Source organism: Hypomesus nipponensis, chromosome 28 (assembly GCF_054491055.1).
Source record: "Hypomesus nipponensis isolate SF chromosome 28, ASM5449105v1, whole genome shotgun sequence".
Classification (NCBI taxonomy): domain Eukaryota; kingdom Metazoa; phylum Chordata; class Actinopteri; order Osmeriformes; family Osmeridae; genus Hypomesus; species Hypomesus nipponensis.
In genome coordinates this window covers 10,165,850-10,180,000 of record NC_140388.1, presented here as the reverse complement: position 1 = coordinate 10,180,000, position 14,151 = coordinate 10,165,850, and the positions used below count along the sequence as shown (strand labels likewise).

Genomic DNA, 14,151 nt, shown 5'->3' with positions numbered 1-14,151 from the left:
GGCACTTCACCCTACTTGCCTCAGGGGGAATGTCGCTGTACTTACTGTAAGTCGCTCTGGATAAGATAAGCTAAATGACTAAATGTAAATGTAATTGGGCAAGTATCGGGAAATCTCATGGGGGGACAAACCGAGGCATAACACAGCCATCGTCACATCCTCACATCCAGGTTTTAAGCGGGAGAAAGCAATGAGAATTCTGTCTGCAGCTTTCAACCAACAAGTGCAGACCACTGAAGTCTAAAGCCTAAGTGGAGAGTAGATGCTCACAGTAAGCATATGTTACATAAGATCGATATGCTCGTGTCGAGCAAGATGCAGGACTCAGTTCCCCTTCCTGTAATCGGAAAGGTGTTTGGAACACAGCCCAAAATCACTCAACCGAACACAGGTCAAAAGAACAAGCTTTTTATAGAATCACAGAGGATTCACTTTCTAAAGGCAACCGGAACACAGAACCTGTGTCCCTTTTTCACTTCCCTTCCAGATCTGATCAAACACGCATGAGAACACCGAGCAATCAACTTACTGGATGAGAACAACAGCAAAGCTTTTATTCTAGATCCTGTAGATCAGTCATCTACCAGGACTGTAACAGCACCATTAACATATTAAAAAAGTGTTATCTGTAAATAACTAGTAAATCTGTCAAGAAAGGGCCTTTGTCTCTATCTAAACTATGATTTAACTATTGGTGATGTACCCCAAGTTAGGCCTGTGCCCATATCTACTAACTAGATGACTTTTATAAACCAGATTGCAGTAAACTGAACATCAAATTGACTGATTGGCAGTCAACTGAACATTGAATGGATTCATTCATTCTGACTGAAAACACTCTCCATATATAAACAGGGTGGATGGTGAGGGAAAGGAAACAGAAAAATCCTGGAATGTTTAATTGCTGAATGACATCTGCCAGGAAGTTAACATCTTCTGACTGGTGTTGTCCCCCATTTTGAACGAGATATCCACATCCTGTGGAATACTAATCTTCCTTACTCCTAACCCTGCAATAACAGACACTGGCCTTCCTCCCAACCTGCTTTACCAATTTGCCAGAGGAAGAGAAAGATCAGCGAAAATGCTAATATATTCCTTTCCTGGAATACCTCGACTGGTAGAATTGAGTATATCCTATATTTAGATCTAGTGCATGAATAGTACAACAGCCCATGAGTTATAACTGCCTTTCCTACCCAGGTATACACAAACACTAATACACAAACACTACAATAGAAGATTGACAAGAAAAAACACGACTGAGCTCTGATACGTGAGGCTGAGAAAGTAGCTCGTAACGACTCTTAATCCTGCCAGGCATGCAGCTGTCTAATGTAATATCACAGAAGAGACGTGGGATTTGGCAGACGGGCCAGGACCGAAGAGTACCTAACCCCCAGACGGCAGCTGCACACCCCCTCACTAATAGATCCTCTCACTAATAAACCAGGTTAGGGTCAAGTACGCTAGCTGGTTGGTTAGCGTAAATGAAAAACACCTATTTGAACATTAAGTAAAACATTGAGTGTGGTTCTTTAGCTAACTATTAAGATACTTGTCTAGATAAAATAGTGGTTCTCTCAGGGTTTGCTAATTAGTTAGCACTAGCATTAACGTTAGCACTAGCATAGGTGGGTAACACAAGCGAGTGACGTTGAGTGCATATGAATTAAGTTCAAAAGTCATTATCACTGCCACACAAAACGATAAACGAGAAGAAATACAAACAGCTACCTTGTGACAGTTAAATTAGTCTAGCTAGCTATGTAGCTGTGTATCTAGCCAACTAGTTAGCTAGCTGCGAACGTCATACAACAAGTGAAAACGAGCACGTTTAGCTGGTTAGCTAGCTATTATTATCATGTAAACAACAAACTAATTAGCTAGTAGGCTGACTTGCTAAACCATTCAGTCTGGCAAATGAAGAAACTACTTAGAGGCTACCTGGCAATATAAACTGTTACTAACAGTGTAAATTAACAGTCAAAATTAAAAGGTAACAGTATTAGCGTTAGCCAGCGATGCAATAAAGCCAGGCAGCTAGCCCACCTAGCTATGCTATTGTCATTGTTTGTCCATTCACTCCCTTGCATTGCATTAGCTAACTACTGGCTATAGCTAGTTTGCTAATGTTAGCTAGTGGTACGAGAGCATCATAGCCATGGGATAATATCGTAAGAATGCCAGATATGACTTGGGTACAGTCAAAGGCCACACACACCTGGAACAGGTTGCTGTAGAGGAAAGCAAGGATTTGGAAGCTAAATGCATGTAGCAATATACGCAGGAGTAGATAAACTAGCAAGCTAGACAGAGCAACAATAATCAGTAGATCATGCTTCATTAGTAGAACTAGTAGCTAGCTAGAGGCTATCCAGGCTAGTTTACGTTACAAGACAAGCTAGTCCATACCACACCAGCTCGACCCTTTATGTTAGCTATCAACAAGCAAACGTCGGGCATATGCGCTGAAACATGCAAATCATGCTTAAGAAATTCAACGTCTTACCAGGTAAACTGTTAATAGTCAGCCGGTTGTTTATGGTAACAAATTCAAAATAAAGATACTATGTCAAGAGCGAGCAAGCTCACAGGTTTTGCGTTTCTGATCTCTGTCGGATGACAGAGCTAGCTAGCTGTCACTCGCTGTCATCGCGAGGAGATATGCGCATGCGCAATGAGTGCTGTAAACTCGTAAATGTGTTCCTGATTTGACCGTGTTTTTAATAATACGTAAGAAAAATCTAATACACAACATTGGGCATAGTCCTTGCCACGCATGTTTGGTCATTCCTATTCGGTCACTTTATACAAGGTATTGATATATAATATTGGAATATGCGTGCCTCTTTATTGATTGGTTGTCTCTTTATAAAAGGCGAACAGCCCTATTTTTTTGTGCTCACTAATCCAATGTAATGTATAGGTATCATCAGTAGATGGTGCTCTAGCAAAATGTTGGCGCCATCTTAATATGGCTGTGGTTTGAGCGAGAAATTAGAAATCGTTTTATTTCGAGTTTGGAATTTTTTAGAGCTCAGATTGGAAAACTCTCATGGAAAAGGACATATCACATTTACATGACAGCATATTGCATCGTTGGCACATTATGTTGGTACTAATGGTGGTTTATTGCATACCATACAAATGACTGAACCTGTATTGTCTCCATAGTGAGTTATTATTGTCGGGTATTTTATTTATGTATTTATTTGTGTTTGCAATGTTGTCAAAGAGGGTACATTCATTACTTTTATTGATCATTTGAGATTTATTTTTTTATCTGTAGGCCCATTTAGTGTTGAGGGATTAGTTACTACAAGTAAATGTAATCGATTAGTTTCATACATTTCGTACCTTAGTATTTGTTAAACTATTTATCGATTACAATGATCTTTTACGAGTTATTTTTTTCCCCACAGCAGATTCCCCAAAACAATCAATTTCCATGAAACCTGACTGCAAGTATTCCATCCATTCATTTAAAAGTATTTACTATCTTTGTAAGAAGATCAGAACACACAGGTCAATCTTTATTCTGTTTATTATATATGGGTTATATAAACACCACAAAATAGAAAATTGTGAGAGTTTTTCTTCACAAGGAAACAATCATGACTTAAAAGAGCAACCTTAGTTTCATTATGTTGTTAATGAAAACATACCATGCTTGTTTAAGTGCTGTAGATGCATTAGGGAAACATTCTTATTCTGCATAACTCGTGTTTTAGTGCAATAAGACATTTTTTGCAGCTCAAGATTTCAAGAAATCATGTGATTTATCATTAGTAAAATGTAGCTGTTTAGATTATAAGGTTGCTCTTTTATCAATTTTATTGCATAAACAGTATATATATGTTTTATATATTGTCAGGTATGAAATACTTGATCTCTATCGTAAATTGTGTTTTTACTGACAAACAAAATCAAAATAATAATAGTCATCAAATGCATTGGATCATTTCCCTGGCACAAAATTAAATATAATTATTATAATAATATTTTTACCATAATTTTGGTTGGATCACGGCATAATCAATATTAAAATACCTGAATATAAATAACATGCTTTAAGCAAAATACTTGTCTATTTACAATTACAGACAAACAATTCATACTCAAGATTTACGCCAGACAAATCCACACATTGCTTTCTGTCAAATGCATTTTCTACTGAAGGCCACTTCAAACAAAGCATGTTAAAGAGTAGAATGATTTGAATATTAATAAAGTGATGAAAGAGTTTGCAATATCCTATAACTAAATAAACAATCAGGATATGAAGGGAGGATGAATATATACATATATCTTTTGACTACAACAATCAGAAAATAAACGTACAACAAAAATGTGTTGTACTGTCCAAAAATATCACAAACACTGACACGTGTCAAGATAAAGAATTGGTAACGCATTAGGAGACAACTAAAGCTTTCATGTCATTGACTTTAAAAGTATTAGGCATGACAAAGTATCTGTTGTCTATGTACAGGCAGGGTTATGTTCCACTGTTTATTTGTGTACAATATACCACACACTGTCTGCACAGAAAATACTGGACCATACCTTTTCACTCTAACAATGATACAATGGGTGATTATTTTCTAATTGTGCCCTGTCTACATGCAGATCAAAAACATGAGAGTAGAGGTAAAAACTGAAAAAAAAAAAAAAAAAAAGATGTTACATTTCATTTATTTTTGCGTGTACGGAGAATACACATTGCTGAGATAGATTTATCTTAATAGCCAGTCAATCCTTTTCTGCACTGTCTACAGCCTTCCTAAAGTTGATCTAAGTCCAAGTGATTAATGTGCAAACATTTGTAGTGGAATCACTGATTTCTTATCTCTCTCAATGCTCTATACAGACTACAGTACGCACTGCACTGTGTGCACAGTACACACACTGTAGATGACATCAGCTGATATGCCCTCTCACTAACTATATGATGTCATCGAGGAGATGAGGTGTTGTCCCCACCCAGTCCAGTGTTCTGGGCTCTGACGCAGCCATGATCATGCACATGAACTGTTTCCCCGTCCTCTTGTCGAGGGGGTAGATGGTCGTGGGGGTGAACCTCTTGTTGCTCTCGACAAACTCACACAGCTGATGGTAGATTTTCGGATACTCGTGACGCAGGAAGACTCCCCTGGTCTTGAGCTCACGTTGGATATTGATAAAGCATATCTCTCTGGCTTTCCTCCCCTCCTCTCCCTCTTTGTCGATATCGGGTGTGCCCGGAGGTGGGGTGAGAATGAGAGTTTCCAGGTCACTCTCTTTTTTGACGACCTTTTTGTCCGGGCTGGACGACGCCAGGGAGACCTTTGCATATTTTCGGACTGTCGGTGCTTGGACTCTTGGAGAGGGTCTGTTAGGCACTAGTTCACCAACAGCAATGGACACATTCAAGAGGAAACATTCATCGGGGTCATATTCCTTCCCGGCCTGCTGCAACTCCTTACAGTAGTTCCCCAGGTTGTCCTTGAAGCCATCCAGCTCTCTCAGGGACAAGTACGTGGGCGACATCAGGAGGCTCTGCAGTCCGACCTGCAGGAAGTTGTCAGCGGTACCCGGGTTAGCGAAACCCAGGAAGAGGACTCCTCTCCCCCTGGACAGGTAGCCAGCTTTAGCCACGCGGGAGAAGGCTTTGTGGATCTCTGCATTCTCCCTGCAGTACTTGAGGATATGCCTGCATACGCTGCTGATGCGTCCGTAAAGACAGTTTCCTTTGTGGGAGTCCCAGTCGTCCCGGCGACAGTTGCGGGAGCAGTAGAACGTGTAGCAGCTATGACAGGATTTGAAGTACAGGCAGGCGTTGAACAGAGTCTCCGTCCGCTTACACTTCCTGTTGGCACAGACCATGGTGTCATCGTCGTCCGTGCTGTGGTCCGGAGAACACTCCTCTGTACTCTTCTGCAAAGCATCGCAGCCACTGTCTGGGTCCTTAACCATGCAGGGGCTGGGTTTTGTTATGCTGGGAGGCCCTTGACTCTCCAGGCCCGGAGGCGCCCTCGTTCCTTTTTCGTTGTCTTCGCTTATCAGTTGTTTCAGTTGGTCCAGCAGATCTTCACTCGGCCTCCTGTTCGCTGGGGGTTTGTAGTCGATAACGAGATCGGCCAGCAGCTCATCGAGTTGCTCTAGACTCTGCTGCAGGGAATAGTTGTTGTGTTTCCTGTCTTTGGTCGTTTCTGTTGAGTCGGACGGTGACTCCTGGCGTGGTGCTCCGGGGGTTTGTGCTGTGTTACCATCCAGGGCATCCCAACTGGTGGCGCGCATGTCTCTCTGTTTATTGCTGCCTGCACGGATGTCATTGTCTGTTATGGTGATCTCTGGGGTCACAAACCACAGCCCACTCTTGCTGTTCCTCCCAGGATTATGTGGGCCTTTATCTAATGAGTTCTCTGAGAGCGACAGGGCAGCATAGCGCCTGGGTGAACTGGACAGATTCACTATGACTGGCTGCGTGGTGTCCGTAGGGGGCGTAGCGTGCCTCCTCGTCTGGTAAAACAGGTTTTCGTAGCTGCGTCCTCGCTGTACCGCCTGCTCCCTTTCGTGGCGGGGATAGGGGATATTATCCCACGATTTGGAGTGGTTCCTGACCTCTGCCCCCAGTCGTGTTGGCTCCACGTAGCTGTTTGTACACCACGGGGCCATCATGGGGTCCTGCCTCACTCTTGGGGGTGTAAACTGAGAGGAGTGGTTGGAGTAGCCGGATATGCTGGAGCGATACCAGTCATCCGTGTACGCCTGGGATAGGCGGGGGCGCCGGTGGCCCTCGGTGTTGTAAGCCCTCAGGGGAACATAGGGCTCAGCTGGAGGGTTGAAAGGCCTGGCGTAATACATCCGGGAGGGGTTAGGCTGGCAGGGAAAGGCTCGCGGATCCTCCCCGTAGTAGGATCGAGCCTGTGGCGCCGGAGTGAAGTATGCCCCTGGCTCGGTTACCGAGTACGGCCTGCTGTAGACGGTCTGCGGGGGGTCTCGGCTGGGCATGAGCTCCGTGTAATAGGGCCTGACGGGGAGGGTGTGAGCCCAGCGAGAACGTGGATCCTGCTGATACTGACTGTTCAGAGTGCTGCCTTGGCTGGTGAGGCTGGACTGATCATCCTGGTAGTACGGCCTCGAAGTCGAGTATCTAACCGGGTCCTCGGTGTAGAAGAACTTGGTGGGTATGTTAGGGTTGGAGTACGCCCTCTGCTCCCTTCCCAGGTACTCCCTAGGCATTATGGGAGATGGGACCCTGTGCATGTCTAGAGGCTGGATGTAGCCGGGGGGGATACAGGGGTTGTAGGGATAGCCCTGTCGGAAGTCTCCACTGTAGCATTCGCTTGGTGTTGGCGTGGGCGAGATTATGGTGTGTCGGGGGACGTACAGTCCCCTGCTCCCGCTGGCCTGGGAGTATCTCTGCCACGAGCTCAGGCTGGGAGCCCGTCTGGTCGCGTGCTGCAGGTCCGAGGCGTCCGGCTTGATGTCCACCCGGCACCTGACGTGAGGAGCAATGGCCGGCTTCTCGTGCTTGCCCTCCTCAAAGCAGTCCGACACGAAGAGGGGAGAGTGTGGCTGCAGCTTGATGGGGTGGACGTCGTTGAGAAACGCCCGGTTCGAGGAGTAGGGATGCGTTTCCCTCAGAGACTCTGCAGCCTGGGGGGGCTCCCGCACCTTCCCGCCTGCTAGAGGGGTGACTGTGATGGGCACGGGGGTGAGGCTGGTCTTGACCCTGGGAGCACTTTTGAACCTGGTCCTCTTCTTCGAATCTGTCCTGATGGTCTGGCTGTTTTTGTCCCGGCTGGGGTAGTGTGGGGGTTGTCTAGTGTTGAACAGATCCGGGGAGGAGAACCGGAGATGTCCTGGCTGATCCAGGCCATTCCAGATCCCATCTTTACTCACTGGCTGATGCTCTGGTCTCTTGTAGGGGTACTCCATCGAGGCAGAAAAGGGCTGCGGGTCGTCCAGTGACTCGATGTAGTCAAAGCTACGGCAGTGTCTTTTGTTGACGATTTCCGGTTTGTCGATCATTTGTGAGTCACATTGTGGGAAGGGGCTGAGGGAAATGGCGTGCCCAGTGATAGGGTTGAGCTTGAAATCCTGATACAGCGAGGACACCAGTATGTCAGGGGTTTCTGTGCGTGTCATCTTAGTGGACGTCCTCCTCCATTCAGATTGATTCTAGATCAATACCACCTGAGGGGGAAAAAAATATATATAATTTTTAGAGTTTTCACTCTAATATTAGACTTTCTGGATCATTCAATTAAGACATCACTGCATATACTCAGAATTGAAGTGGTTTCTTTTGCACAAGCCAACATAGAGCAGCAAAAGCATACATAAGATAATGACATCCCAAAGGGAAGAATTTCTACAAAGAGCGAAAGCAATTGATGTCAAATCTGAAAAAACTTAATGAGCTCCTGGCCCTGCCTTGTTTTAGAAACATTTGTACATTTAGGACGAAAAACTCAATTCTAGCTTTAAGAAGATGTATCAGTAGTTGGACTGTCCTATAGTTCAATGTGTCCATTCACAGGATGTCACAAATTGATGTATGGAGATCATGTTCAAGCTTGAACCATTCTTTGCACTGAAAGCACATAAAACAATGTCTTACAATATACACAAAACGTTTCTGTAGATAGTTAGCCTCCCTTATGAATATAATAGCAGCACATATACAAGACCACAATGAAGAAAAAGCTTTTTCAGACGAATGAAAGACCCATCCATACACAACAGGCCTGTGTAAACAGGGCTTTTCAAACCACTGGAAACATTTACTGGTTTATAGTTGGTAAGGCTAACGGTTGTTTTACTTTCGACTTTTGTCATAGAACCAGCACGCGGACCGGGGTCTTAATTCCGTGAAAGAGAAGCCCAGAGACAGGCTCTCTTGTTGGCTGTCACCCATGAGCTGACCCTGAGATACCATCTGTTCATCCTGAGAGGAGAGCACTGACCACCCATCTCCCCTCATCCTGGCTTCACAACAAACCACCACAGCCTTACCCAGCCTGCGAGTACAAACTATAAATATACAATTCAGTCCTCTCGTAGGAAAACACAACCTTAAACTTCGTCACTTATAGTCACCAGGGTGTGCGGTTAGGTTAATACTTTTTTGAGAGATAAACAAATAACAAATCGGATGTGAAAAGATTAATGCTATCAATTATGACGATTTATTTTAATTGCCTTTGGTCGCTGTCCAGATGTCTAACTGGAGTGCACCTGTAAAATGTCAGTGAAGCGTGAACAAACTCTAATCAACCTGGCATCATTGTCAGTCACTTAACGAAAATAGCAAGGAGGGTGAAATGAATTTACAACACACAGTATCATTCAGAAAGCAGGGAAATTGGCAGTGCTGTCACAGTGTTGGTCTCCACACACAGAGGGAAATGCTGTAAAAATCGAATCAAATCAAAACAATGGAGCTGATTTAGTTGAATGCTGCCTGGGAGGCATGAAATAATGACAGTAAAAACTGAGCTGTGCTTCCTTAGCAACAAAAAGTCCCCAGATTGAAATGTAGCCCTGAAAGACAAAATATCCATGGAGCGGAACCAAGAAGTAAAATACTTTCACTGATGCGCTTCTTGGGGTCTGTTTCACTCTATAATTTCGTAAATAGTGGCCTACCCTAAATACCACTGGCCCCAAGCACTGTCGCTTGGAAACAGCACACACTTAAACACTCAAATAGTTTCACGGGCTGAGGGCTAGACGACTGCTCAGTCTCTGAAACATCTTGTGGAGTTCGCAAGAAATGCAAAATGAATCCTACCAGTAAGGTAATAAACTTAAAATGTCACCCATTGAAGGATTTCTCCCTGTACAAAAAGTAAACAATTCGATGAACTAACGTCATTGCGCCGTCGTGTTCACCTAAAATTGAAGGCCATGAGTAGATATAAGGAGACTTCCTTACAGAGTGTACTCTTTTTTTTAAATAAACAATCACTAACCTCTGGGAATAAATATTTAGTACATTTTGTCCATTTTATTAATGCGGCACGGCCTATACTATCACATCCTTCGCAGCTGACCCGATGCCTTTGAGCCAAGATGACATCACAGATAGAGATAGTCGCACATTCAAATATGCCTAATTAATGCCGTACAGTGCATAACACCAATAGTTAACTTTAGATTTAAACAAATCATTGCCATCATCGACAGAAGTTACCCTTACCCTTGTCGTCAGTGACTTGGTCGCATGTCGTTTACATGATCAATCCGATGATTCCATGAGGCGCGAGCTCACCGCACCTGTTCCCTGCTTTTTAACACATCAAGTCATCCTGGTGTCCGTTATGTTTTTCAACGCGCGACAGGCAGCGTCTGAGACGCTCGTGATGCATTAGGGGGTGTGTCTGAGCCTGCGCTGCGCTTGTAGGCGAGCAATAATATATGCGCGCGTGCGTGAACGTTCATTCTGCAGGCGATGGTCACATTGCGCGTTCTCACGAGACAGCTTCCAGCCTACAGTAGCTGAGTAACATAAACACGATCTTCTAAATCTGCTGAATGTTTAGCCAACAGATTTCCAAATATTCACTCTTGATTTAGACGGGATTTGATCGTTATTAGGCTTGATGGTGGCAAACAGTATCGTTTTTTAATGAGGTTGTGGATGACATCAGGCTTGCTCTATTTCTCTGTAATGACATGCAATTGATCATGTAACGTTTGCCTTCATTAACTTATGTATGAGATGTATAATGGTAATAATAAGGATTCATCGTAACAATGTTGTCTACAAAAGACATTGTTTGCTGTGTCTGTTTATAGCCTGATCCACACCTAAACGAACCCCTCCTGTTCTTGCACCCTCTCATCCCACTCTTCATCAGCAGGCCTTCCTCCTACGCCGCTCTGTCTCATCTTACTCACCAGCAGTTCTGCTGGCAAAATACCAGCGTCAGACCAGTGCCGTTTGGGTATAGCTTCGGTAAAGTGGATCCTTGATAGCCAAGGAAAACGACCTCTGTTCAGCGGGTGGTAATGGCAGGCTGCCCCCATCCCCCCTCACGCCTGGCCCCAGATCTCCCCCTCACTGTGTCTGTGTCTCGGTGAACAGGTGATGGAGACACAGACTGGGAGCCTCCAGAGCATGTGACCGCTGCAGTGAAACTGCGTGGCGAGGCAGAGGACAGGAACCAACCTCTGTGTCCCGTCCATTCACACTCATCACCCGCACCTTCAAATGGTCACCACCTGAGATGATCAGCGCTGATTAGACTGATAGAGGCCTCGTTCTCTATAACTCTACTCAGCAACAGGCCCTGGTTTCTCCGTTTCAGGAGAGGGCATCGTGCAATCGTATCTGCCGCCGTGTCATACTTGCCTGCCGGATCATTAAAAAAAATTAAAAATCAGCAATGCAGAACTGCATCGCCAAGCGCGCCTCCTCCATCTGCCGCGCACCATGTGTATCGGTCGTGATTCAGAACGACAGCGCAGCGCGCTGGGTGAGACGCCCGGGATCCCAAGCAGGGGTAGAGAGAGAGAGAGAGAGAGAGAGAGAGAGAGAGAGAGAGCTGCAGCAGAGCAGGTGTGACTTCCCCACTCCTGCTCCGCTCGCGGTGGCACCTTCATCACTCCTCTTCAGCCTGTGGTTAGCAGACCTGAACGGCTTGGTAGCAGGTGTTATGGGGCACCTCCGAGGATGCGAGGAGAGAAAATCGATGTTATCCTGGTGATTAGAGGTCCTGTTTGAAAGGGATCAATCAGTCCAAACACCCCATAGTTACACAGGCAAACTGAACAGGGCTGCAGTGTCTTTCTCAGTACCGTCAGGCTGAAACACTGAATAGCTCTTTCTGTTTTTGTGACTCTCTGGTCCCATGTTGAAGTATGCACCTCTGCGTTCCTCTTTGTGACAGTATACTCCTTGAACTGAGGTGCATTTGAAAGGCTAACTGTGTCTGTCTCAGACAGTCAAATCCATTTGACTGCTGTAACCAGCTGACAATAGCAAAATGTAGCAGAGGAAAATCCATTTGAAGGGGATGCCACGGTAAATGAAAGTGGTAGAGGTTGGGAAAAGCTCTCAACTGTGAAATCTCTGAGTTATTCAAAGACGTTAAAGCTTCTGATGTTGAATATTTTAGATGTCCATATTTAGACCTCTTAAGTACACATATGTGTCGGAATATAGCAGTCCTTACATATCCTGGAATATCATTATGAAATATAGATTCCTGAACCAGTGGGCCTTCTCACAGAGACTCTTGGGTCTGGGCTAGAGACAGGGGCTCTGTACATGGAGAATACTCCAGGACCTCCAGCCAGTCTTTTCCTAATTCCACTGGTAAAGCCAGATTAAACTGTCAACAAATTAAACTAAACCACTCCATCTCCTCAAAAGTCTACATATCCACTTCTAAGGCCCAGAGGATAGAGTTCAGCCATCTTCCTGCAGGGTAACCGGCTCACATGGCCCTGGTTTGGAGGATTAAGGGACAGCACAGAGCAGTGTTTTGGTGGCGGCCTCCACACAGATCAACAGGGGGCAGAAGCCTCCTTCACCCCCCCCCCCCCCCCCCTCCATCCCTCCTGGCAATATCCGTTGGCAGGCTTGGAGCACAGTCGTGGAGGATCAGGTTGGTTTATGGACTAACTTACTGTTGTAGAGGATTGGGTTTCTTCAGAGTTAGGAGCTGTGTAAGGGAGGGGAGGGTAGAGTTGCTTATGAGTTTCAAGTGTATCTCCCTTTTTATGTTGTAGTTTTCACTATGTCAGACATTAAACTAAGGAATTTCTGAATCCATTTGATCATTCTGTGACGGCAGAAAGGGTGTTAGTCTTGATGCAGGGCTGAGAAATGATGTCATCTAACTGGTTTGGAGTATTTGCATACAAGAGCAAATCCTAACTGGATTAGAAGAACAGGCCGGCAAAGGGCCTGCACAAGTGTTAGAAACATACATTTCATACCGAGCGACGTTATACTCATAAACAAACGTGGAAAGGAGACAGTGGGGAGCAGTCTCCATGGTAACCCGTACTGAGTAGGAGCAGAAGAGCCTGAACTGATTTCAAAGGGAAGTGCTGATGGGAGCCCTCTGTGGAGACCATAAAACTCCACACACAGCAGATGAGGTGAATATGCATGAGTTTATGAGAGCACTGTGGACTATGTGCGAAAAGGGACAAACATTTTGACCACACTTACAATCTGAACAAGTTAGAAGCCACTGTGAGAAGTGAACCTATTGTATAACATTGTGAGCATTGTTGCATCATGCCATGCTGGCCTTATGGTGACACGAGAGAGACTCCCCCAGGACAGCTCGACTGGAACAGTGAGACCACCCCAGAAGACTACAGAGAAGACCACAGAACACCACAGAACACCACACAAGACCACACAAGACCACAGAAAGACCACAGAGAAGACCACAAAACACCACACAAGACCACAGAAGACCACAGAACACCAGAGAACACCACACAAGACCACAGAAGACCACAGAACACCACAGAACACCACACAAGACCACAGAAGACCACAGAACACCACAGAACATTACACAAGACCACAGAAGACCACAGAAGACCACAGAACATTACACAAGACCACAGAAGACCACAGAACACCACAGAACACCACACAAGACCACAGAAGACCACAGAGAAGACCACAGAACACCACACAAGACCACAGAAGACCACATAGTGAAACCTGCAGCAGAAGAGGATCTACAAAACTCTCACAGAGGTTTGTTCTTCAGGGCCAATGTAGAAAACTACATTTCCCATCAGCACTGGCAGTAGTAAACTCAAGGTCCTCCCTGCCAGTCTCCTGAGTTTGCAGAGAGGAATCCCAGAGAGGGGATTAATCAAATCCATGCCTCGTCCCTCTGTCGTCCTTCATCAGCCGCCAGAAAGACCATCGGCAGGCTTAGATCATGTGACCCGTGTGTTCAACACACACTCTAACCAATGTCTTTCCCTCAAGAGTACTGCAGTCCAGTTTAATGTATAATCATCAGATATTTGAAGATGACTAGGGTTAGCTTTTCACCATTTCTTTCAACTATTGATTGACACTAATGTTTGTCAATGGGAGGTCATTCTTGTCACGATGTTGAAAAACACCAATTATTCAAGACTGGACAGACAACTAATCCTCAGTGCCTTAGTTGA

At 45.0% G+C, this 14,151-nt stretch overlaps 2 protein-coding genes across 13 annotated transcripts in view; both read right to left on the bottom strand.

The window, feature by feature from the left end:
• gapvd1 (GTPase activating protein and VPS9 domains 1) overlaps positions 1–2,650 on the bottom strand; it is a 27,167-nt gene extending 24,517 nt beyond the window's left edge. For all 10 annotated transcript variants that reach the window (XM_084694826.1, XM_084694817.1, XM_084694820.1 and 7 more), the window contains exon 1: positions 2,513–2,650. The gene's annotated coding sequence lies outside the window, so the exon portion shown is untranslated. The remainder of the gene's footprint in view (positions 1–2,512) is intronic.
• An 879-nt stretch (positions 2,651–3,529) lies between these two features.
• On the bottom strand, positions 3,530–10,315 carry unm_hu7912 (un-named hu7912). Of its 3 annotated transcripts, none has more exons than XM_084695360.1 (2): positions 10,193–10,315; positions 3,530–8,184 (listed from the first exon to the last, which is right to left on the bottom strand). In XM_084695360.1, the coding sequence occupies exon 2, from the start codon at positions 8,134–8,136 to the stop codon at positions 4,948–4,950; it is 3,189 nt and encodes a 1,062-aa protein (XP_084551486.1). In that variant the 5' UTR covers positions 8,137–8,184; positions 10,193–10,315; the 3' UTR covers positions 3,530–4,947. The 3 variants fall into 3 exon arrangements, with proteins under 3 accessions (XP_084551486.1, XP_084551487.1, XP_084551488.1); XM_084695361.1 differs by lacking the exon at positions 10,193–10,315 and adding an exon at positions 9,966–10,147; XM_084695362.1 differs by lacking the exon at positions 10,193–10,315 and adding an exon at positions 9,785–9,864.
• Positions 10,316–14,151: the final 3,836 nt, after the last annotated feature.

What these genes read in the sequence shown, in the direction of transcription:
- unm_hu7912 (XM_084695360.1), bottom strand. Translation starts at nt 8,136, where the DNA reads ATGACACGCACAGAAACCCCTGACATACTGGTGTCCTCGCTGTATCAG.